General features: G+C 36.1%; 4 protein-coding genes across 6 annotated transcripts in view; 3 read left to right on the plus strand and 1 right to left on the minus strand.

The window, feature by feature from the left end:
- The window catches only part of LOC134856977 (RNA polymerase-associated protein RTF1 homolog), a 607,680-nt gene extending 597,698 nt beyond the window's left edge, over positions 1 to 9,982 (plus strand). Inside the window, exons 6-12 of the mRNA XM_063873290.1 lie at positions 5,644 to 5,935; positions 6,132 to 6,380; positions 6,628 to 6,843; positions 7,256 to 7,435; positions 8,214 to 8,349; positions 8,671 to 8,968; positions 9,612 to 9,982. Coding sequence (XP_063729360.1) covers positions 5,644 to 5,935; positions 6,132 to 6,380; positions 6,628 to 6,843; positions 7,256 to 7,435; positions 8,214 to 8,349; positions 8,671 to 8,968; positions 9,612 to 9,739 — 1,499 coding nt within the window. The 3' untranslated portion in view covers positions 9,740 to 9,982. The remainder of the gene's footprint in view (positions 1 to 5,643; positions 5,936 to 6,131; positions 6,381 to 6,627; positions 6,844 to 7,255; positions 7,436 to 8,213; positions 8,350 to 8,670; positions 8,969 to 9,611) is intronic.
- LOC134856990 (sugar transporter SWEET1-like) overlaps positions 1 to 25,091 on the minus strand; it is a 468,950-nt gene that overhangs the window by 100,439 nt on the left and 343,420 nt on the right. The window lies entirely within an intron of this gene.
- Positions 293 to 25,091, plus strand: part of LOC134856987 (Bardet-Biedl syndrome 5 protein-like) — a 37,781-nt gene continuing 12,982 nt past the window's right edge. Inside the window, exon 1 of the mRNA XM_063873306.1 lies at positions 293 to 324. The gene's annotated coding sequence lies outside the window, so the exon portion shown is untranslated. The remainder of the gene's footprint in view (positions 325 to 25,091) is intronic.
- LOC134856978 (KIF-binding protein-like) lies at positions 299 to 24,051 on the plus strand. Of its 2 annotated transcripts, none has more exons than XM_063873292.1 (8): positions 299 to 320; positions 11,683 to 11,924; positions 12,205 to 12,353; positions 15,157 to 15,751; positions 15,933 to 16,081; positions 21,238 to 21,534; positions 21,765 to 21,882; positions 23,203 to 24,051. In XM_063873292.1, the coding sequence occupies exons 2-8, from the start codon at positions 11,750 to 11,752 to the stop codon at positions 23,613 to 23,615; spliced, it is 1,896 nt and encodes a 631-aa protein (XP_063729362.1). In that variant the 5' UTR covers positions 299 to 320; positions 11,683 to 11,749; the 3' UTR covers positions 23,616 to 24,051. The 2 variants fall into 2 exon arrangements, with proteins under 2 accessions (XP_063729362.1, XP_063729363.1); XM_063873293.1 differs by having other exon boundaries at positions 15,948 to 16,081.

A 25,091-nucleotide genomic window follows, 5' to 3' on the forward strand; every position in this document is an offset into this window, starting at 1 on the left:
TGTTAAAAACTTGTTTAACAAAATCACTTGAATTGTGCTGCTGGCATCCTCAATTTCTTGAAAATTCAAGTTAAACTACTGCTTCTAGTAACTATTGCTGTGTCTAGAATTGCTGTGTCTAGAATTGTATCCATTGTATTTATTATTGTAGAATTTCGATATAAGTTCTTTGTTGATGATTTTTCGGCTTCATGGTTGTCGTTTTAAACTCTGTAGGTTTAGTTTCCAAATGGTCGTTACCATCATGAATACACTATATATAAAAACACTCGTGGATCCTATGCCTAATTAGCCTAATTGTTGTGATAAACTTATTAAATAGAGGCAGTAAATGATCATGACTGATACCCAACCTGACAATATCCCTAATGCTGATGCTGATTCAAACAACATATTGCAAATGCATACTGAAGCTGAAACCAATACCGAAGATATTCCCACACTAAGGTACCAAGGTATGACGCCCATCCCAAAGTCATGCAGTAAACGGGGATGTGCGGTGCTGAGCCCCATAGAACAGGAGACAACTGCTGATAACAACCTAGTGCAATTAATCCAAACTACCATCAAAACATCAATCAACGAAATTATCCCAATAATGTTTGGAAACCTGAAAAATGAGATGAAAGAGCTGATGAAGACTATGGTCACGGATGCTACGGAAGACATGAAGAAACAAATTCTCTCCGAAGTTAAAGCTCAATTATCTGCGCAAGAAGCACGCTGCTACCTCAAAAGTCTGTCAGAAGCTGAGATAGTGGAAAGCTACACTCGAAGAGAAAATATCCGGATTATCGGTGTAGCGAGCGATACCGGAACGCAAGAATCCAATGAAGAGACAGCAAACAAAGTGATAAAAATTGCAAATGAAATCGGTTCAAGCGTCAACAAGCAAGACATATCTGTTGCTCATCGCCTGCCGGGTCGGGGCACCACAAAGCCAATAATTGTTCGTTTTTGTCGCAGAACAGCTAAAATAGATATATTAAAGAAGAAACGCCAGCTAAATGAGACTGAGGGCATGAAAGAGGTGAAAATATTCGAAGATCTTACCAAGGCGAGACTCAACTTTCTAAAATTGATGAAAACAGATGAGCGCATCGCTTCCGCTTGGTCCAGAGAGGGCAATATATTCTTCCAGTACAGAAATGACAACTATACAAATAAAATTACTGGGCTCTATGAGGGTGGTCACACACTTGGTTACTATTATAATGATGTTATAAATTGCTTCACTGGTGTTTTCAACCAACCGGAGGCCCCCTCCGGAACCTAAATTTTCTGTGCTACATATAAATGTTCGCTCTTTGAAAGGTCATCTTAACGAATTGGAAGCACTAGTATATAGTCTTGTGTCTCCTCCCCCCATTCTATGCCTATCAGAAACGTGGCTAACAGAAAATGATGATAATAAATGCTATCTCATTGAAGGTTATAATAAGTTTGCAACATGCCGTAAAACTCGCGGAGGCGGAGTAATGATACAAATACGCAAAGATTTCAAGCTTATAAAACAAATCAGCACAACCCTCGAGGAATGCATTCTAGTGGTTATTGAAAAAGATAACTACCAATTCAAAGTAGCAGTAATCTACAACCCACCTAGAATTAACAAACTACGGTTCATAGATACATTCGAGAATTTTTTAGAAGAAAACTATTCGCCATCAACTCCTTTTATAATCTGTGGCGACATTAACATTGACATATCAAAGATTAATCAACTATCGAACAATTACATGAACTGTATTTTTGCAAATGGATTCGAACTAGGTGATACAAAAGCAACAAGAGTTACTCAAACATCAAACACTTGTCTAGATCATTTCATTTATCAAAACCTGAATGAAGCCTATCAACACACTTTAGAATACCAAAATTTCTCTGATCATTTTCCTGTCCTCTTGCAATGGACTCCACCTAGTTTAAAAAATGAAAAAACTCAGACTTTTCGTGACCTTAATTTTGTCAAAGATAAAGATAAATCCAATAAGTACATAAACTCATTGCAAATTGAACTGAATGAAAAAGAGTTAAAAATCTGCAATGTTGCAGATCCATCAGCAGCATTTAACATTTTTTCTGCGGTTTTTAATAAAGTTACCACAAATTTTGCACCCATGCGGGAAAACACAATTACTGATTTAAAAAAACCGAAATGGCTCAACAACAAGTTGAAAAATTCAAGAACCAAAAGAAACAGAGCACATCGTTCATGGAAATGTCAACCAAATAATTCCAATTTATTGGAAAATTTTAAGAACTTAAGATTTAAGCTAGAAAAAGAAATTAAAGGAGCAAAACGGAAGTTTTACCGTAACAAATTCTCTGCATGTATTGGGGACTCAAGACAAACATATAAATTACTCAATGATTTAAGTGGTAAAAATATATATGATGCAAACGTACCAATACTAGAGTCATGTCAGCAGCACTCTGTAACTCCATCAACTTTTGATGTTGCTGAACGATTTAATGTTTTTTTCTCCGAAATTGGCACTCAACTTAAAAAAGACATGGACTGTCTACCATTACCACCTCTTAAACAAGTGGGACACTCAATGTTTCTTTATCAGGTTACTGAACTTGAAGTAGAACAAATAATTAACAAACTTGATAATAAATCGTCGTCGGGTGATGACAATATTAATAACATTTTAGTTAAATTGTCGGTATCTGCTACCGTTCCGTATTTAACCCTGTTAATAAATAAATCCTTCAGCCAAGGCATTTTTCCTGATAAATTAAAAAAAGCAAAAGTCATACCCATGCATAAAAGTGGTTCCAGAGTTGATGAGAATAATTACCGACCAATATCGCCATTAATTGTCTGGAGTAAAATATTTGAAAGAGCCATGTACACTCGTATTTACAATTATCTTGAAAAATTCTCACTTATTTATAGTAGACAATTTGGGTTTCGGTCAAAGCATAGTACAATAGACGCACTCGTTGATTTTACTGAAAAAATGCGGTCATGTGGTAATCAAAATGTTGTTACTTTCTTTTTTGATTTGAAAAAAGCATTTGATACAATTGAACATTCTCTTTTATTACAGAAGTTAGAGTCCTGTGGAATCAGAGGAATTACTTATGATTGGTTTGAATCGTATTTAAAGAACAGAAAACAACGTGTAGAAATAAATGGCGTTTCTTCAAACTGGTCTTCTATAAAATGCGGTGTTCCTCAAGGATCAATTTTGGGTCCCTTACTCTTTCTTATATATATAAATGACCTTCCTCATGTTTGCAAATCATCTGAAATTGTCCTCTTTGCAGACGACACCAATGTCACTGCTTTAGGACAAGTAAATGTTGCAATTGAAAATGACAACTCTTACTTGAACTACTGGCTAAATGCCAATAAATTAGTTATTAATATGGATAAAACAGTACAAATGAATATTAAGACTTCCAATTCAATGACCTTTCAATTAAACAGCTGTGCTATTAAAACTGAACCTGTTTGTAAATACCTAGGGATATATGTAGACTCAAAATTATCCTTCTTTTCGCAAATTGATTATGTAAGAATGCGATTAGCGAAACAGTCAAGCATTATTTCAAAATTACGGTATTTTGCTCCACGTCATCAGCTTTTAGACTACTATCGAACTAACATTAAATCAACTATCCAATACGGTATTCTTGTTTACGGTTGTTGCAGCTACTCTTCTTTAATGCCGATTTACATACTTCAAAGAAAGATCTTAAAATTGATTTTCTTCCGAAATCGTCGCGAACAATCGGATGACATTTTTATTAGAAATCAACTGCTAACCGTGCATGAGCTTCATGTGTATGAATTACTAAAATTTGTACTCCGATCATTAAACAAACTACACAGTGAGGATTTTTTGAATAATGTGTTTGAATTCGAAAATCCCACTAAAGTAACGCGTAGGGCTAATTTAAACCTCCTTAAAGAATCATTTAGAAAAAAACGATTTGAACGGCAATCAATTGCCTATCGGGGGTCTAGGCTTTACAACGTATTGAAAACTAGAGGCTTACTCGAAGATGGGATAGAAAATGCAAAAATTGGAAAAATTACAAGTTTTTATCATAAATTTAAGAATGGATACCTGCTAGGTAACAACGAGCTGGCAACTTTAGTTTTCAGTTTTTAATTTTTGTGTTATTTCAGTACCTTGGTTAAAGGCTACAGTACAATCAACTATAGGTTGCGATTTATGTGAAAAAATATGCCCCTGCAGAACCTTTTAGTTTAGGAGATATGGCCCTTTTTATGATTTTTTGAATTTTTTCTCAATAATTATTTTCCCGAAAACTTAGAAAATTTTCTTCAATTTTTTTTTTGAAGCGACGTGTTCCCATGCCGGAGCATCAGCTGAACTGCTATAGGTAGCGCTATGAAGAACAATATGTTTTCAATTTGGTAAAAATCAAAATCACGTATTTTTTTGTTTTTTGTTAATTTCTTCATAAAAAAAAAAACTTTCTTTCTTTTGTTTGATGTTAAATTCAGTATGTGTGCTATATAAGGGCAACATTTATGTGGACCAATGGTCTCGTTAGTTGTCCATTCCGATGATAAATGCATTGATGAAATTACTTTTGTTTTGCTAATGACTATATTTATCAATCGGAAAAATAAATTCTTTCTATTCTTTCTTTATGTGGGCAGTGCATCCGATTTTTTCTGGGAAAATATGCTGAAAATTTTTGTTTGATTTTCAGCTGTTTGGCTCTCGGCTTAAGTTCTGTCGTTTTAGTCACCTAATATTTTAAATCCTAGAAGTTTGCGGTATTATTTGAGATCGATAAGACTCTGGCCACAATTTTTTAAATGCTCAAATTAAACCCCTCAAAGACCCATTTAAAAACTGTAATAATTTTAAACATGAATAAAATGCAATTTTTCAAGTTTTTTTATAAATATATTTTTTTCGTTTTTCTAGTTCATTTATTGGTAACGTTCGAAGTCGTCTTTACCAGTTCTTGAGCTTTGTTGTATCGGAAGTGGTGCAAAGCGCAGCTTGGCCTCTGTTATGTTAAGTTCCTCTGATTTTTAAGCGTCAATGAACGAATTGAAGGTAATTATTTAGATCATGTGGTTTTTTGTTTTTATTTCAAGAAAAAGTCTTAAAAGTTGTTCGGTCAAATTTGATTTATCACGGTATGGATTTTGATAGCTTTGTAATTTTAATGCAAGTTGGGAACTTTTCAAGGAAGTTTCCTAATTGCATAATTCCCAAAAGGCATAAAAAGAAAGTTTTCGCTGAATTTTCGAAGCTTTAAATTTTCATTGAAATCCAAATGTTTTCTAACAACAAATATTTGTTCTTTTTATCGGGAACGCAAACATATAAACAAGGTTCTGAATTAATTGCTTCCAAACAAATAGTGGTAATTTTGCTAGAGAAATTGACAGAGGCTATTCTCATGCACGAATGGGCGAAAGTTTTCTGCCAATCAACGCCGTTTAAACTGTCCAAAACTGACTGAATTGTTGGTTTCTTAGAAATTGAGTTATTTTCCGGAATTCTGGCGTTTCCGAATGTTTTTTTTAGGAAAACCATCGATTGGCTATTGGTTTATTTTAAAAAAAATGGTTAAATAGGTCTGTTTTGAAAGACAGGTGAATTTTTTATGACTGTAGTATGATATTTGTGAATTCAGCTGAAGCTCAGCGACAGCAGCGGGAACAGAAAAGCATCGAGGCTCAAAGGAAACGAGAAGAGGCTCAAGAAAGAGACAGTGACGGGAAACCCACCAAGCTCAGGCCCAGTGACATTTACTCTTCAGACGACGATGATGATGATGACGAAGACGATAAATCAGAAATTAAATTCAGACCAAGGAAGAGGTCTTCGAGCAGTAGTAGCTCTGGCTCCAGTCTGGGAAACGGGTCTGGGGATAGTTCTTCCGATTCAGACAGTGACGGAAAGGGATCGGACAACGAGGATACCAGGTGAGCCTTCGTATAAACCAAATCCTAAGAGTAATTGAAATTTGAAGAGTTGATGGTACATTCAGTGTAATATCTTGGACAATAATTTTTGATGCATTTTGAGAAACCTACGAATCTTAGTAATAGAAATTGCTGAATAGTTTGTTTTACATCATAGTTTTGCAGTTGTGCGATGAGCGAAGTTCAATCATTTCAGAACTCAATCGAAACCGATCGAAACGAAAGACGATTTGGTGAGAATCCGTCTGTCCCGTCACAAACTTGCCCGCTGGTGCCACGCACCCTTCTTCGAGGAGGCTGTGAAAGGGGCGTTCGTGCGGGTGAACCTGGGCCAGGGTCCTCAGGGGCTGCCGGTTTACAGGATAGCAGAGATTGTGTCAGTGGTGGAGACGGGGAAAGTGTACCAAACAGAGGGAACTACGACCAACAAAGGACTCAAATTAAAGTACGTCCGCTGATTTTTTTGGCGACCACTATTGCAGTGTAAATTGAATTTTGCCATTAATTTTTTTTGGACTTCTCAAAAGTTTCAAAAAATAATTAATAGTGATGATAAAGCATAGTTATATGGCAATTTCGGTTTTGTATATTTGCAAGTTGGATAGCATGATTTGAAAAACTTAAATAATTAGATGAGTTTTTGAAAGAGTTTCATCTAGTGTTGCATTAATCACAATAGAATGGGGTTCTAGATATTGCAAAGCAGAGCGTATGTATCGACTGGAGTTCATCTCGAACCAGCCGATCTCAGACACGGAGTTCACCAAGTGGTACTCGGACATGCAGGCCAACAACCAGCCCCTGCCCCAGATAGACGATGTGCTGAAGAAGCAGAGACAGCTGCTGAGTTATGCCAACCACAGCTACACTGAACAGGACGTAGATGCAATTGTACAGGAGAAGAGCAGGTAGCTCAAATCCAATTCCCTCATTCTAAAATTTGCGAGCGTTTCTTAAACAAAGATTTTTTTTACACAAGATAAACTTGTGTTGTGAGCTCAGTTCAGTTCACTTTTATTTGGCTAACCAAAGTCAAACATTTCTGTGCATTGTTTTGACGGATAAGCCAAGTGATTCTCCAGAAACTTATTTTTTTATGGAATCTTATTTTTTGGGGCGTGTGTTTTAAAGCCCCGTTTTGACGTTTTTGTTGCCTGTGTTTGCGAAGGGTGGCTATGCCTCTGTGTCGTTACTTCAGTCCCGTTTTCTGTCTATATTTACTTCAGAAGCTTGTTTTATATTAGTAGTCCACCCTATAAGAGATGGTTTTAGATCAATTGCACTAAAAATATGCATGTGTTTGTGTGTTTTTGTTTTCAGGTTCCGCAACAACCCCCGCAACTACGCGATGAAGAAGACGGGTCTGATGAAGGACAAGTTGGAGGCGGAGGTGGAGGGGGACATCGAGAGGCTGAGCAAAGTGCAGAACGACCTGAACGAACTGGAGGAGAGAGCGGAGATGCTGGACAAGCAGAGGACCAAGAACATCAGTGCCGTCACGTAAGCACACATCTCCATTTCAACAAGCGATAGCTTGCCATGATTGATAGTCGATAGTCGATGCACGTAGTTCAGGCTCTTATATAGGTCGTGATGATTTTTTTAAGTTTTTTTTTTCAGGAACGTTCTTTTTACGGTTCAGTTCATTGCCTTTGTTAAAAGGAAGACAAGCTCTGCTATCGAATATCGAAAGCGTAAAGATCACGAAATACTTTTTTTCTTTGAAATTCAAAAGTTGTGATATTTTCAAGGAATAAGTCCGTATGTTTTTCTTTTTACTTGAGTTTATTGACTCTTCCAACTGTCAGTTGGCCATGTTTTTTATGTCTTTCAAAATACAATGATTTAACAAGGCAGAGCTTTCAAGCGGGCGTGCTATTCGATATGTGATGTTTCACGGAACTTCAAAGCTACGAAACCCGATTAAATTACCTTTTTGTGAGTTCTCACTTTTCTAAATGAGGCAAATTTTCGCCGCGAACAAGAATTTCATTCATATAAAGCTGTCTTCGCTAAAGTTGTAGCAAAAGTAAACTACGTGATCTTGAATGGGGAACTAGTTTTCACTAATGCAAAATCTCGTTTTTAACAGTTTTGGAAGTAAGTTTTAGTTTTTCTGGAGTAAATAAAATTTGGTTGGGCTGTTTGAGCGAATATGTAGAAATTGATTGGAATTAATAAATTCGAATATGTAGAAATAAATTCGAATATGTAGAAATTAATTCTTGGCTCATGTAGAAATTTATTCGAATTACTATCGGAGCTGTTGTTTTTTCAGATACATCAACAATCGGAACAAGATGCACAATTTGAAGCAGGCGGAAATTGCGATGCAGAATGAGTTCCGAGAGATGCGCAGCAAAGCCGAAGATCCCTTCACCCGCAGGAAGTCCCGACCCACTCTCGTCACAAAGGTCCTGTCTAATTTCAAGGCAGTCGTAAATCACGGCATGCAAATAGTCTGTTATGTGATTAACTTGGCTGAGAGATCAGACTTCATTTTGGCTGCGTGGTAGTATTTGACTACAATAGTTAACAGCTCTTAAGTCTTCCATTTTCATGAAGATGCAGTTTCGGGGGGGGGGGGAGGGGAGGAGGGGTAGGAGGTTTCGAAAAAATGCGTTTGCTGTGGGTCAGCAAGAGAAAAAAAGAATACTTTAATAATGTTTAAGTTGCGAGTTTAAGAAAATCGGTTGATTTTACCCGCAGCTAAAGTTCGAGTGCATGCTTTCCAGGCCCGAGAGGGAGTGATCGACCAGAACCTGTTGTTACAACTGCGGGAGAAATCCATGCAGCACCTGAAGACCTCCGCCAAACCCACAGACCCTTCGGAGGAGAACCAGTCAAACGGAGCATCCAATTCCAAGAACCCCTCCGACAAAAACAACGAGAATAATAACGACTCTAACAGTGCCTCTTCGATGGACGTGACAGATGGAGATGGAAATCAGTCTCTGCGGAAGAGAGAAGATCTTTTTTCAGTTCACAATTTCGACATCAATATTGACGTGTTCAGCTCAAACGCACCCTCTGGTTAGTTGCCACTGGCTTCGAAGAGTTATATGAGTTTAAAGGTGAAAATTATTTAAAAAAAAGTTTTGCAGGTTCAAATTGCTGACCATTAGTTCGAATAGCAAGGCGTTGATTAAAAGTGAAAATGTTTTAAATTAGTCACTAAAGATGCACGTGTAATTTTGTAACCATTTATTGAAAATAAATCGCTAAAAGTCAGTAAGTTCTATTTTTTGCCCTCTTTCGTTGTTTTTTTTGGGAGCGGTCGTGAAGTGGTTACGTCTCCGCCTCTCAATCGAAAGGTCGGATGTTTGAGGCCCTCTATGATCCGTGCTCGTTGCTTGAGGGTTACGCAACATTACACCAGAAAAATAACCAAAAAAAAAAGTGCAAGCAGAGGCACAACATTCGGTTCTTCGTGATGAGCTGTACAGCTCGTATGTTGGTTCTTTCCCTTGTGGATGAAGTCAAGCCAAATTGGAAAAACACTCAGCATATTCATACTCACAAAAATGTAAAGTTTGAGGGCCGAACAATTGTTATCCAGTCTATTGTTTATTATTTTTTTCAAGGATATTGCTTAATTTTTATGCAAAAAAATGAATTTTAAATTGCTTTTTTTTTGAAAGAATGTGATTTTCAAGTTTATGGAAATTTGTTTCAGCGAAAGGCAATTATTCGAAAGCAGTGAAACAAGACTGGCCGCTTGGAATGGACGGTGCCGCTCCAGCTATTGTGCCGAGAAGATCCCTCAATTTAGAGCAATATAAACGAGAGAAGGGTCTCATCTAGCAAATAGTTACACCCCTCTCCCCTTCCCCCATCCCTCAGCGACTTCACACAAAGATCTTTTATTTATACACTGCGACGGGTAATTTAACCCCGAACATCTAACCACATTTTCAAAGAGTCTTCTTATGGTGCTGCGGAGACTCGTCTGTTTATATTAATGCATCCTTATTGTCTGTGAATATGAATAGTATCGCATCAGTTGATTTACGTTGACCTGATTTCATAATCTAATTTGCAAAACATCGCTTTTTAACCAGCTATTTAGAAGAAAAATATCAGATTAGTCCCTGCGAGGCTGGCAATCTAGCGTTCCTTGGTTACCCTGTGGTCAGCAATGTTATTGAAAACGAGTACCAGAATTTTTTGTTTCGACCACGTCACCAAATACATGGAAGAAACTATGGCCTTGGTGGTTTTCTCTGCCTGCTTTTTTAATACGTTCATAGAGAAGCTTCCAAAAGCCAATTGTGGTACCATAATGTAGCTCTATTAGTCATGAGTCGGATTCCAAAAACAAAATGAAAAAGTTGAGAAAAACTGGTCTGTAGTTTTAATTTCTTTTTTACATGGCTTTTAACTTAACGAGAGAACTCCTCGGCTCATTGAACTTTTTCTTTAAGTTTTTTTCACCACATTTTTGCAGCTCGTCACTTTTTGCAATTCTTAATTGGATGAATGTAGTGAGGAAAAATTCCACTATCGAACAGCAAAAGTGTAAAAGTCATGAAAAACGTGATTGACTTCTAATTTCGAATGTGAAGTCTTATTTTTAGATATTCCAATTTTAAGATGATCCAATTTTCTCAAATGTAATTAATTTTATCGAAAAAGTTTCCACTATTGATTGTTTTTGAAATTCAAAGAGCTGGAGGCGATATATTTTTTACTTATAATTCGAAAGTTTTTTAGGTAAAATTCGAAAATTTTAGATATGTTTTTATGTTTACATTTATTTTTCTATAGTTCCTGAGGCGATATATTTTTTTCTTAGAAATTCGAAAGTTGAATTTGTTTCAAACGAAAAGTCGTTTTTTTTTTTTGTTTTCTTGCGTTCTCTGGCGCTTTTCCAACTGTCTGTTGGCTAGTTTCAAATGTTTTGTTTAGATTAAAGTTGTGGTATATTTCTGTGCTATTTGCGCATTAAACGCTATAATTTATTCCGAGCTATTAAATTTTCATTCCGATTTTCAAACCAGAGCCGTTAATTTGTTGGTTGATTTAACGAATGGAAGCGAGTTTTTATAATGATTGAAAATGATAATAGATGTAAAGCTCTTGATTTGAACGATACTATTAGCTCAATAATATTAGCTCAGTGGTTAGTGAGAGCAGCTAACGTTTCAGTACAATTTTTTTTTCTAAACTAACTCGCAAATAAAAGTGTTCACTTCTGTGCCTTTTTGCTATAATCACTATCCCTAGTATTGGAAATTTCATAGCATCTGTTCTCGGCTTTTTTTGTGGCGAGTGTTTTTGATGGACTAAGCGTCCGTGGCTCTCTGGTTAGTGCGTCAGACTCTAGTGGTCACACTCTAGATTTCTAGATCGCAGTAGGTCTTGGGTTCGAGTCCGAGCATCTTCGCCTCTGTGTATTGATAATAAAATCGTTTTTCTCGGTTTTGCCTACAAACCTGGCAGAGAGGCAACAAATACGCCTGGGGCGGTGAAGGTCGTAGGTTCGAATCCAGGCAAGTTTTTGTTAAGTCAAAGTTTTAATATAATATCTTCTGTGAAACGCGAATCCAAAATGGAAAAATTCTTTTTTCTCTGTTGGGTTTGATTTCATAATGATTTCACAGCTGTCTGTTGGCTCTCCAAAAAATTTTGATTTCGTTTTGTCCTCTTATTTTGCAAAATCTGCGGTACCCTGTTCGATATGTTGCTGGTATGTTGATGATTAATTGGCTACTAGGAACCGTTATATGTAAGCTGGTTTTGATTTCAGTACAAATTAGTGTTGAAATTTTCCTTGATTATGATATGCTAAATTGACGTAGAAGCGCAATTCAAATGGACCAATCAGAGCTTGTTTCTGACTGCCAAGAGAAATTCAAAGTGGTTTTGGAACTGATCGAGGGTTCCAAAAACGACCCAGAGGAAGAGCCATACAAGTCACGATATGCGGCCAATGAGATCCTCAACGAGCTTAAGATCAAACTGTCCAGTGCAGTTAAAGGAAATAATGGTAGTTTTATGTTTTTAAAATAATGGTTGTTGTTTCTACATCCTCAAAAGACGTTCATTGTTATATAAATTCTTCAATTTTTTCATAATTACTGTTTTTGAGCTTTTTTCGGTGATTTTTTTTCAGTTTTGGTTATCGAGTTTCTTTGTAAGTTTTCTAGGTATTTTTACGCTCACGGGTTGTATTTTCATTTAACTCAGGACTTTAATGTATCCAAAATTATTTTTGAATTCGGAAGTTTCATTTTCAATTTTTGATTTCAAGTTAAGTTTTTGTTTAGGAAAGGAGTCGCATCTGCAACCAAGTGGAGATTGTGATGTTGTTTCGGATGGAGTCCCAACTAAAGAGGAAGAGAAAGTGCATGTTGCGTTGGCCCTAGTGCAGTATTACTTGAGTTTGAATTACTTGGAGACAGAGGAATTCAGCCAAGTAAATCCATTTAAATTCTTGCTCTATCACAACACAACCACATTCAAAAATTATGTATTAAGCTTGATCAAATGGGTTATTACCAGGGCCCGGAAAAGATTGCGTTTGCAATAACGCTATTGCAAACGCAATTTTTGCTGGTTTTTTTCCGAGACGCGATGTTTATTGAAATAACGCAATTTTCACTCCTTCTACAAGAATTAAACAAAATATATGGCTGAATTCACAGTTCTGCAGCAAATTGTTGCGGCCGAGCTAGCTTTTATAGCAGGAAATTTTTGATTTCCTACCCTCGACCATTGATGCACTGCAGAAACGTCAGCCTTTAGCTGAAGGTATAAAAATTTTCAGACATTTGTTTTGTTTTTCTCGTAGATTTTAGCCGCAAATATAACGCAATATGACAAAATTTTAGGATTTTAAACGCAATTTTTGTGCAATATTTGGCAAAATTAGACGCAATTTATTGCTAACTTTTTGGCAAAATTTGGCGCATTTTTTTTCGTTTTGGGAAAAAGTCATTCACGCCAAATTTGATTTGTTTTGCGGTTTTTTTTTTCAAGTTCAATTTTTTTGCTAAAAGGAAGGCACACTGCGCTCTCCAATTACGAAAGCGATAATGGCGCGAAAAAACCTGTGTCGAATGTGGATTTTGATTTTAGATTTTTCAGCGGAATAACAAAAATTACTTATTGATTCAGTTTTCTGAAATTGGGCTAGTTTTTAAGAAAAAATGTTGATAATGAAAGACTTTTGAAGTTTAAAGAGCTTCAATTTTTTAAATTTTTTTTCGGTTTCCTTGAATTTTGTTATTTGTTGGCCATGTTTTTTTGGTTAAAATCGCCTTTTGATGGTCATAATGCCTGAAAAAGCTATTTTTTGGTTCTTACAGTAGGTTATATGTTGTATTGATAATTTAATTGGTATCAGTTGAGCGATAAATCAAAGCTTTCCAATCAAAAATACAATTTGTTTCTTTGTGCAGTTTTCGATCAGTTTCTTGGGTTTTGTGCACTAAACGGTCAAAGTTCTATTTTTACTAAAGTTAATTTGTACCAAAATGAAAAGTTTGTCGCGTTTGTATTAAAATTATTCAACTCGAAATCGGATTTGTCGTTTTTTAAAGCATAAAACCAAACAGCCTAACCATCAAAATAGTGACCACAGCAGTCGCACCATCGTGTTGTGAGCTTGCCAAGAGGAAAAGTAGGAGTGAGGTTTATACGAAAGTAAGTTACGGTTACCTTAAACAGATGTAGTCGGCTGTGAGTAGTCTTTTGCCGATTGAACAGTTTCTGATACAAAAGCGACCGATTTTTTATTTCGGTACAAACGGGACTTGTTTTTTGTTTTAATTCTTGTGAATGCTACCCACAAAACGGCCCAAAATCAGTATTTCTACATCTTGTACTGACATTAATGCTGTTCAGTTTGGTTGACTTGTTCCAGAATATCAGTTAAAGTTTCTGGCTGATACATTTGTTATCTGTAATGAACAAAATTATAGAACTGCTCTGAAGCCATTCTACTGAATTTTCTTGTCTGAACAAAGTTTCACAAGTTAAATTAATACAAGTTTTTGTCGAAATTCTTATTTATCGGCTGAAAATACAGCGCTGATTTAAGTTATCCGGACAAAATGAACAAAATTTAAAATTTCAAAGTTTTTTTTTCTCATTGGGTTAAGGTTAGACAAAAAGTGTAGAGAAAAATTGCGCATAATTTGACCAGAATTAATATAATTCAATTTATATTTCGAAATTTGCAGTCAAAATTTCTTTCCAAAAATGGGTCATTTAAGCCTTTAGTTCGTATAGGTCGTTTGATCAATACCAGGTGTTGCCATGATTTTTATTCATGACAAATGCATCCTCAAATTAGAATTGTGAGATCTTTTCGAAGATAATTTCGGGTTTGCTTGTGTATGGGTATTTAAGAGTAATGAACGTAGAGTGTACTCTTATTATAGGTCTTGGTGATTTTTCATTTTTTCTCAGGAAAAAGTCTTGAAATTAGGTCACGCTAAGTTTTGATTTTTCGCGGTTTGACGTGTTATTTCTTAAGTTCAAGGCATTTTCATTTTTAAAAGGAAGGCAAACTCCACTGTTGAGCAGCTAAAGTTTAAAGGTCACGAAAAAAATGATCAACTTCTAATTTCGAAAATGGAAATTAATTGTCAGATTTCCCAGCGAAATGAAAGTTTTGCCTATTGAGCCATGTTTCTCAAATTGGTTTATTTTAAGAAAAAAGTGTCCAACGTAAATTGTTCTACAAATTCAAACCGCTTCAAGGCCATCTATTTTTTTCATCGTTTTCGTACGTTCATTACTCTTTTTCAACTGTCAGTTGACTATGTTTGTTAGTAACTGCGCAACGATGTTTCATTTGCAGCGCCAATCAGCCTTCTTCGTCGTTGGGTTCCAATGATCGCTCTTCGATGTGGGTGAGGTTCGGTTTATTTTCGAGTTCGATCGAAATTAATTGCGGAAAGGAAGGCAAATTTTGCTCATGAGTAATAAAAGTACTCATGGCACAAAAAACGCGATCAAGTTTCATGTTTTAGTTTTTTTCCAGAGTAACCAATAAGATAAAATAAATTATTTGTTGATCCATTTTTCTTAAATTTGGTAAGTTCATCAAATTAAATAATAATTCTAAAAGATTCATGAAATTGAAAGAGCTTTACGATGATCTTGTGCGCATTTAAACTTTTCCATCTGTCTAATTTCTACGTTTGATATTGAAATTTATTAAAACTGCTCATTTTTTCAGAGGTGATTTTAATCTAAGTTTATTGCTTTAGGCTTTAGCTACAGTCGAAGCATCTCTTTCTACTCTTAGCCCAACAAATGATCCTGAACTGACGGTGTCACTTCAAATCTCGTGCCTCAATCAAAAAGCTGTTCTGAAGTCTCGAAACGACGAAGAATCCTATTATGAGGAAGCTCTTAGTTGCCTTACAGATGCTTGTATGTTGTACAGAAATTGGAGCTCTGAAAACTCATCAGAAAGTCCGCCATTCACTTTTGAACACATTTTGAAACCTGATCAAATCGACAGCGAAAGTAAAAATCACGTCGAAAAATTGTGCAATACTTTTGAAACTTTGCACACGACGACTTTGTATTTATTAGCCCAAGTTTGGAGAAATCTGGGCAAGAAATTACATTCAACTCTTGCTTGTTATGTGACCTTGAAAAGGTTATCGGAGTCTAGTCGAAGAGGTGAAAAGGTCGACTGGGTTGATTGGGCACTTAATTCGGCGACGTTGTCTCAATGCTTCGTCACAGATGAAATGTTCAGCGAGGGAAGACTTTGTTTGAATTCGGCTTACTGTGCGTTAGAAAAACTGAACATCAAGCTGGAAGGTGTGACGGAGAGCGAGGAGGATGATAAGGGTACCAAGTTAATATCTAACTTCCCAAACTGATAGTTAAGATCTTCCATCACGTTATTAATTTGGTATAAAACTTCTCATGACTGCGTGTAAAATACGCAATTTTCGTTAGCTGAATATTCAAACTTAAGACAAAAAGATAACATCCCCCCCTTAATATTTTTGGGATGACGGATGTTAAGTTGATCCTGATGAAGAGATCTTGAGAGAGAAAGTGGAGCATTGCAAGGCTGATGTAGACAGATGCTGTGTGAAGTATGCGATTAATTTGCTGAATGCGTCGGCTACTTTTGCTACTATACCCGAACAGGAAATGAGGAACAGATACAAGGTATAATGCATTTGGATTAATTTTATAAAAGGTCATTTAATTTCAAAGCCGATTTTATGTTTATAAAACTTAATCTGCCGTTATGATTATATTTTGCTTTCAAATTTTTTAAGGCTTCCCTGAGTCTGAAATTCTGTCTGAAAAACAAGCTTTTCCATGGTGAACTTTTTTTCCTCTTTACTTAATTAGGTCAATTCCATGTTTTGTTTCTCTCTGATTACACTTGCGATCAGCTTAGTGTGGTATTACGAATTTTTTTTTCTAAACTAATTGGCAAATAAAAGTGTTCATTTAAAGTGTTCACTTATTTGGAAATTTCACTGAAGCATTGAAAATTGCATAGCATCTGTTCTCTGCTTTTGTTGTGGCTAGTGTTTGGCACCAAATAAGCTTCCGTGGCTGAGTGGTTATTGCGTGAGACTCTTAATATCTAGGTCACAGGTTCAAATATTAGAAGTTGCCGAATTTTTTGCTAATTCGAGGCTTATTTCTAATTTATTATATATTTAAATGCGGGCTTCACTATCTCGCCGTGTTTAAGCGTTTTCAACGTTTTATTTTGCAGGTTTAACAAAAGAATTTTTTCACGTATATGCCATATCGTATATTGCAAGGCAAAATTTTTTGTAAGTTTTTTTTTGATTTTTTGAGTTATGCAAAATGAACAAATTCAAATTTAGGCCAAATGAACTCATTCAAAAATCTTTCCAATTCTCGCTGATAAATTTTTAACGTATTGTTTTGTGGTTTTGTGCGCGTAGTTTTACTGCGCTATTGGATATTAGTTCCCTTGGTTACATATCAGTATTTAGACAACCGCGTATTCAGAGTGGTCAGTATTTAGACAAATACTGTTTCAACCAATCAGAATCGAGACAAAAGAAATTAATAAATAATTATTGTTTATTTTGGATTATTTATGTCTTTTCTCGATCCTGATTGGTTCATACAGTATTTGTTTAAATACTGACGAGTATGAATACGCGGCTGTCTAAATACTGGCTGCACTCCGTTTCTCTTCTTTATGTGCAGCGCTGTATATCTACACTTGAAAAATCTCTTTGTTATTTGTGAATAACAGTCAATGGGGCGAATCTTAACTATTAACCCACTCCCATAAAACACACTATTTTACCCACCCCCCCCCCAGATTTCTTGCTTAGAGCCATGTCCACCAAGCCCTTCCCCTCCAATTTATATTTATCCTCGAGCTTTATTACCCCTATTTGTCGCCCATTTTAAGTTTTCTGTTTCAAATATCATATTTCAATTGTAATTAATTGATTGGTTATTCTTCTTTATTAAAAAAAATCTACCGAGGCCACACCAGCAAGTTTATCGAAGGTTGTTGATTTATGCCGAGCCTACCCTACCCTTGAACCTCAATTCTTGCACCTTAATGTACTTACTTAATCTCTTACAACTATTTTTTTTTACCGGGGGCATACCCCTAAGATATCGAAGGTTATTGTTTCTTTTGGTTCATTATGGTCGGTCTGTCTGTCGAACAATAAATTGAAAACCGGTAAGGGCAGGGTACGAACATACCCTATCCTTTTCTAACCTACCCTACCCGCCCCTACCTAACCTCGCTTTAAGGGGAAGTGTGAGTAGGACAGTGTAGGCTAAGCTAGGCTTAATTTAGGCCATACAGCTCCGTTTTTTGTACTGGAGAGAAAGGTCACTGGTCATTTCTGCTTTTGATTGCAAAATGCTTTCTCAACGTAAATAGTTTTTGCGCGTTGTTTATGCGACATTCAATTGGTTTTGCGGCATTCAATTTTGATTCTCACTTTTGTGTATAGCGCTAATTTTATACTCAACCCTAACCTACCCTACCCTAATTTAACCTACCCTACCCTACCCTACCTTACAGTACCGCACCCTACCCTACCCTACCTTACAGTACCGTACCCTACCCAACCCGACCCTAGCGCACCCTAGCCTACCTTACCCTACCCTACCTTCTCCTAGGGGAGTACGGTGGGGTGGGGTAGGGTAGGGTGGGGTAGACCAAGGGAGACGAGGATGGTTGAGCAAATCAATTCAAACGAGGTCATTGGTAAATATCTGCGCTTTTCTATAGAAGATTTCTGTTGTTGACCCTGCTGTCTTGAATTACTGCTAATAATAACGCGAATTCGAAAAAAAACTCAGACTACCAATTTAAGCAGTCTTTTTTAATTTAATTCAAACTATCAGACTGAACCCACCCGTCCCTTCATCCTTATCATTCGTGTCAAACTTTTGTCCAACGTTAAGTCTTTAATTTGTTGCGATGCTCTACCAAATGTCATCAGTAGTAGGCACCGTAAGTGGCCTTCAAGATAGTTTAAAAACATTTTGTCGGAGCAAATAGCTTTTTAGATTTCGCAATAAATCGCCTGGTGACCTCTCTCCAGGACAGTATAGATTCCCTAAAAAATGATCCGACATCTCAGATGCCGAAAAGTTTGCCCAGCTTTCACGTGAAATCAGGAAAAATTCCTCTATGGCGGACTTGAAAAAACAAGTGAAAATATTTTTACACGTAAAGACCACTTCTAATATTTAATTCTGCGGAATTATATCTAATTATTTATAACATGAACCCGAGTAACCCGGGATTGCAATCGCTGGTGGACCTGAAGGAGTCCGATGACAATTTGCCTATCAGAAGTCTCATGATACGGAGACACAATAGAAGTCATCACCGCACCTCATCAATTGGAGCTTTTGCTGGTGCATCGACTAAGTTTGATCAAATAATATTTCCCGGCTTGGGTTTTTGCAATATTACAGGTTCAAATAGTACAATTCCTTTTCTAGAGCACAGTGGTAAAAGCAAGAAGAAAGCTGTTAAATCGGTGAAGCTGGTGTTGAAAGAAGCGGATTCCTCTGAGGAGGGTCCTCTGCAACAAGAAAGCTGCAAGTAATATCGAACCGTGAGGCAGTGGCAGTAGCACAACAGCTTCTTCCAGCGCACCACTTGAAGATAGAGAGCTGAAAGCAGACCCAGAGGCAGCGAGTGTAAATCCAGAGGCACAACAGTCTTCTTCGAGCGCACCACTTGAAGACAGAGCTAGACGCAGGCCCAGTGGCGGTGACAGTGAATCCAGAGGTACAACAGGCTTCTTCGAGCACACCACTTGAAGATAGAGAGCTGGAGGCAGACCCAGAGGTAGTGACTTTGAATCCAAAGTCACAAAAGGCTGCTTCGAGCACATAACTTCAAGACAGAGATATGGACGCAGAGACGACAAAGAAACCATCAGTCGTCGAAGTGTCCATTTTTCAACAAGAAAGGACTAAAAAGCACAAGGTCACCATATCAGCGAGGTTTAAGTCCAAGAAATCCAAAAAGTCTGCTTAAGATGATAGAGAGGAGGGACAGATAACTGATTAGTCATTAATCATTGAGTCGCTAATCTTTCTGTTTCTATGTAATTTAGGTCAAGATAATCAAGTTGTCTATTTTTGTGTTTTAATTCAACCTATTGTTTTCATAGAATTGTTTTTCTTGTTCAAAGACGTTCGACGCACTGTCAAAACTGACATATACACAGAGGCGACGCTTCACAAAAACTTGCAAAGATACAAAAGATAAATTGAAAAGTTAAATAAAAAGATAAATAAAAAATTAGATTCAAAAAGATAGATTGAAAAGATAGTTTGAAAAAATAAATTGAAAAGACGATTGAAAAGACAGATGAGCAAATTAAGTGAAAATTGAAAATTGACAGACAAACGGTTAAAATAATTCAATAAAAAAGATCGTTCGAAAAAAAATCATTTGAAATCGATTAAAAAAGAGATGAGAGAGACAGATGAAAATACAAATGAAAAAGATAGATGAAGAAATAGATCAAAAGATAGATAAAAGAATTAGTTACAAAACTGAGGATACATAGGAAGACAAACAAAGACAAACAAAGAGTTAGGTAAAATAGGCAGACCTATAAATTAGATTAAAAAGACCGAGGAAAAAATAGTTAAAAAGAGAGATAGATAGTTAGTGAGATAGAATATATGAACATATTTATCGACAAAAACGCTGCAAAAAATCGCTTCTTCTATCTATCTCTTGGTTCCTAAGCTTACAATTGTAAGCTTACAATTGTAAGCTTAGGAACCAAGAGATAGATAGAAGAAGCGTTTTTGTCGATAAATATGTTCATATATTCTATCTCACTAACTATCTATCTCTCTTTTTAACTATTTTTTCCTCGGTCTTTTTAATCTAATTTATAGGTCTGCCTATTTTACCTAACTCTTTGTTTGTCTTCCTATGTATCCTCAGTTTTGTAACTAATTCTTTTATCTATCTTTTGATCTATTTCTTCATCTATCTTTTTCATTTGTATTTTCATCTGTCTCTCTCATCTCTTTTTTAATCGATTTCAAATGATTTTTTTTCGAACGATCTTTTTTATTGAATTATTTTAACCGTTTGTCTGTCAATTTTCAATTTTCACTTAATTTGCTCATCTGTCTTTTCAATCGTCTTTTCAATTTATTTTTTCAAACTATCTTTTCAATCTATCTTTTTGAATCTAATTTTTTATTTATCTTTTTATTTAACTTTTCAATTTATCTTTTGTATCTTTGCAAGTTTTTGTGAAGCGTCGCCTCTGTGTATATGTCAGTTTTGACAGTCAGACATCACCTTCCGATTTTGTCGTTGACTTGAGTGTATTTTGGTGTCCCAAAATTAAACTGGTTTTGCGCTTGGTTACAATTTCTTAATATAGCAAACAGTTCAAGATGATTTTTAGCTTGTCCAAGGAAATAGGCAAGCTTTTTGATCGCACCCTTGTATCTTAATTTTTATCAATAAACACACTTATTAAGGCGACTATGCTCCTGAAATAAAAAAAATCGGAGTTGATTTTTTGGACAGATGGTTTTATTCGAAAACTTTAATAAACGAACATCGAAAATTGAACTACTCTCAATTGTGAAGAAAGTACTTTTCCAGAACTTTTCAATAAAAAACACGCGTGTTCCTATTCTAATAGGCTTCCTTCTAAATTAATCTTTTATCAATACACAAAACTATGAACATGCTTGTCTTAAGTTTGACAACCTATTAATGAACATTTTACAATTGCACTGTCCTAAAGTAAGAGGTTAACTTGTTCATCAAGTCCACTGTTAACAATGTTTCATTCTGCCAGGATTCCATTACTGCGCTGGAGGAGCTCACAATTTGCTCGTTTGACATCAACAAACCTCTCATCAGACTAATGGAGGACTGTTTTTCTGAAGTGAGAGTCAACTTCGAAGTCACTTCAGATCAAGTGAACAATTTCGAGGAGGCGCGACAATTGTTTCTGTTCGGCCAGTCCAAATGCAACCAGGCCAAGTTGTTCTTCACAGAAGAGCAGTATTGCAGGGATTACATTGACTTGTGCAGAGATCACAGCCAGTTGTTCAAGAGTCTTGCATTGTATGAACCGGATCTACAGCGAAGGGTGAAAATTTTTATAATTTTTGTTGAATATGATTTTGGGTGTTGCGGTGATAATTAGTTTTTAAACGGTTGCTTCTTGAGGTAATAAACAATTTTTAGTATGACTATTACCAAGCGTCAATTTTGTAGCTGATTTTGAGAATCTTCTCTTTAGAAGTTTTCGAAGTCTGTTTGAACATGAACGTTTTTTAGAAAGATTTTTGAATTGAATGTGCAATTTGTGCTGTTTAGATATCAATGAATAAAAAACGGACTGATTTACTGGCAGCATCTCTGGACAATTTGAACCCCACTCACTATCTTCAAGTGTGTAGACAACTGCAGTACGAATTAGGAGAGACTTTTTCAGGTGACACATATTATCGTTTGCGCCTTGCGGTACATATTTCCTCGAATACCAGGCATTTATAATCATTACAACATTCAGTATCTTTATGTTCCTTGCGGTACATATTTCCTCGAATACCAGGCATTTATAATCATTACAACATTCAGTATCTTTATGTTCCTTGCGGTACATATTTCCTCGAATACCAGGCATTTATAATCATTACAACATTCAGTATCTTTATGTTCCTTGCGGTACATATTTCCTCGAATACCAGGCATTTATAATCATTACAACATTCAGTATCTTTATGTTCCTTGCGGTACATATTTCCTCGAATACCAGGCATTTATAATCATTACAACATTCAGTATCTTTATGTTCCTTGCGGTACATATTTCCTCGAATACCAGGCATTTATAATCATTACAACATTCAGTATCTTTATGTTCCTTGCGGTACATATTTCCTCGAATACCAGGCATTTATAATCATTACAACATTCAGTATCTTTATGTTCCTTGCGGTACATATTTCCTCGAATACCAGGCATTTATAATCATTACAACATTCAGTATCTTTATGTTCCTTGCGGTACATATTTCCTCGAATACCAGGCATTTATAATCATTACAACATTCAGTATCTTTATGTTCCTTGCGGTACATATTTCCTCGAATACCAGGCATTTATAGTCATTACAACATTCAGTATCTTTATGTACCAAAACTATTCAAATAATTTTAATTTGACCAATGAATTATTAAAAGTAATTAAAAAGAGTTGAAGCTTCTAAACATAACAAGATTAATTGAATTGTTTTTTCAGAGTTTTTCAAATTACTTTTGCGGTTGTGATAACACTTGTATAAAAATCGTGTACGAGACTTGTTTCTTGCAAATAACCTTGTTACCTTGCGCGAGTTATCAGTTGCAGCTGCTGGCATATGCTCAATTTTGCGATAATTCAAATTAAATAACCTCTATCATAGAAGTTAATTGATTGATAGCGGGCATCCAAAGCGTTTTGGGTTTTTTTTGTCGCAGCTGTCACCTTTTTGTCAAATTTCACTTAGCTTTAAAATTGACAAAATTTATTGTTATTAGTTTTCGGTCTAAGTTTTGTCGCTTTAGTTGCTCAGTCATATTTTCTGGTTTTCTTGGAGTATCAACTTGTCGGTTTGTTGCGCAAGTTGAGCTCAACTATTTAACGATTTTCTGTAGTAAATTTTCTACGACCACAAAGTGGTAGGGAATTCGTCTACGGGTAATTTTTCACGAAATATTTATGAATAGAAAAATTGTACGCGCTATTTATTTCATAGATAATTTATTTTTTTAGACACCGCTGACCTGCAGAAAGAATTCTTCAAAGAACAGAAGGACGTCTCAGTAGGTAGTGCCAAGAAAATAAACAGCAGTATAAGCAAGTCTATGAAATATTTCCGAGAATTTCTGAAGACATTCGAAGACATTAACGGAAAGCAGCCGGAACAGTTTCCGGAAATGTATGTGAGACCAGCGTTGATGGCCAACTTTTATCTAGCAAGATTGCTTAGTAAAGTGATCACTTCGCCCACTATCAAAGCAGAAAACATTGAGAAGTCTGGAAGGTATTACCAGTTTATAAGTGACTATTGTGACAAGTACGAGAGTGCGCGTGAACAAATGAAGGCGGAGTATCCGATTTGTAAGGAGATGTCAATGCTGACCCCGGCTAAGAAGCAAGCGTCGCTCGCTGGGGCTCAGTTTTAATTGGACCTCATTTACTTATACAGCTTCTGAGAATATGGTGTGTTGGACTAAAAAGCCGATTTCGAATGGTTCCTGTTTTAATGGTGCTTTGTTCTAGTAGTCCTTTGAATACTGAATACTGGAGAGTGGTGCAACTAGCAACGAGGTCTAACAAAATATGACTTTAAAAAAATTTGAGACCTCGTTTTTTTTTCAATGAGATGAGAACGAAAACAATTTTTGACAAACAGAATGCTAATGAAAGCCAAAAAACAACGCCAATTTGGGCCTCTAATCAAAGAAAGATAGATGCAACAAAAGAAAAAAGTTGCCAAACACCAACGAATACCAGAATTGGTGTATAAACTACCAGATGATGATGATATGTAAATAAGTAATTCTTGTAGCTATATATTTTCTGTAGAATATGTTTTGTAAATTCAATTTTGATGAATAGGTGGCAATTGTCTTAAGTATTCATTGTTTTTTTTTGTTCGACTTGATTACCCTTGCGACTTTTTTCCCGTAATTAACTTGTTCACAGGATACGTCTGGACTAATCTCTAGTGGTACTTTGCGTCATAATGTATTCAAATTTTCTAGCGTTCCCAACCAACTTAGCCCGAAGGCCACGAAAATGCCTTGGACGGCAAAGGTTCTCGGTTCGAATCTGACCAGGACCTGTTTTTTTTCAAACGGGAAAAATTCTGTTTCAAATAGTTTGTCGGCCAATTCTTTGTCTGCTTAGCTGTTGTCGGCTTACTTGTAATTGGAATCATTTTTTTTGCTGTGCCCGCTTTTTTTTAGTGTTGCTTTTAGTGTATGATATACTCCTACATTTTTTTTCATTCGATATTTTAGATTTCCTCAAACTTCTACTGATTTTCACAAAGTGGTAGGGAATTCATCTACGGGTATTTTTTCACGCAATATTTATGAATAGAAAAATTGTACGCGCAATTTATTTCATAGATAATTTATTTTTTAGACACCGCTGACCTGCAGAAAGAATTCTTCAAAGAACAGAAGGACGTCTCAGTAGCTAGTGCCAAGAAAATAAACAGCAGTATAAGCAAGTCTATGAAATATTTCCGAGAATTTCTGAAGACATTCGAAGACATTAACGGAAAGCAGCCGGAACAGTTTCCGGAAATGTATGTGAGACCAGCGTTGATGGCCAACTTTTATCTAGCAAGGTTGCTTAGTAAAGTGATCACTTCGCCCACTATCAAAGCAGAAAACATTGAGAAGTCTGGAAGGTATTACCAGTTTATAAGTGACTATTGTGACAAGTACGAGAGTGCGCGTGAACAAATGAAGGCGGAGTATCCGATTTGTAAGGAGATGTCAATGCTGACCCCGGCTAAGAAGCAAGCGTCGCTCGCTGGGGCTCAGTTTTAATTGGACCTCATTTACTTATACAGCTTCTGAGAATATGGTGTGTTGGACTAAAAAGCCGATTTCGAATGGTTCCTATTTTAATGGTGCTTTGTTCTA

Source organism: Symsagittifera roscoffensis, chromosome 1 (assembly GCF_963678635.1).
Source record: "Symsagittifera roscoffensis chromosome 1, txSymRosc1.1, whole genome shotgun sequence".
Taxonomy (NCBI): Eukaryota; Metazoa; Xenacoelomorpha; order Acoela; family Convolutidae; genus Symsagittifera; species Symsagittifera roscoffensis.

Excerpts from the sequence above, each read along its gene's own strand:
- LOC134856978 (XM_063873292.1), top strand. The coding sequence starts at position 11,750 with ATGGACCAATCAGAGCTTGTTTCTGACTGCCAAGAGAAATTCAAAGTG. Across the intron at positions 15,752-15,932 it reads GAGCGAGGAGGATGATAAGG|TTGATCCTGATGAAGAGATC; the intron begins GTACCAAGTTAA and ends ACGGATGTTAAG. Across the intron at positions 16,082-21,237 it reads AAATGAGGAACAGATACAAG|GATTCCATTACTGCGCTGGA; the intron begins GTATAATGCATT and ends TCATTCTGCCAG.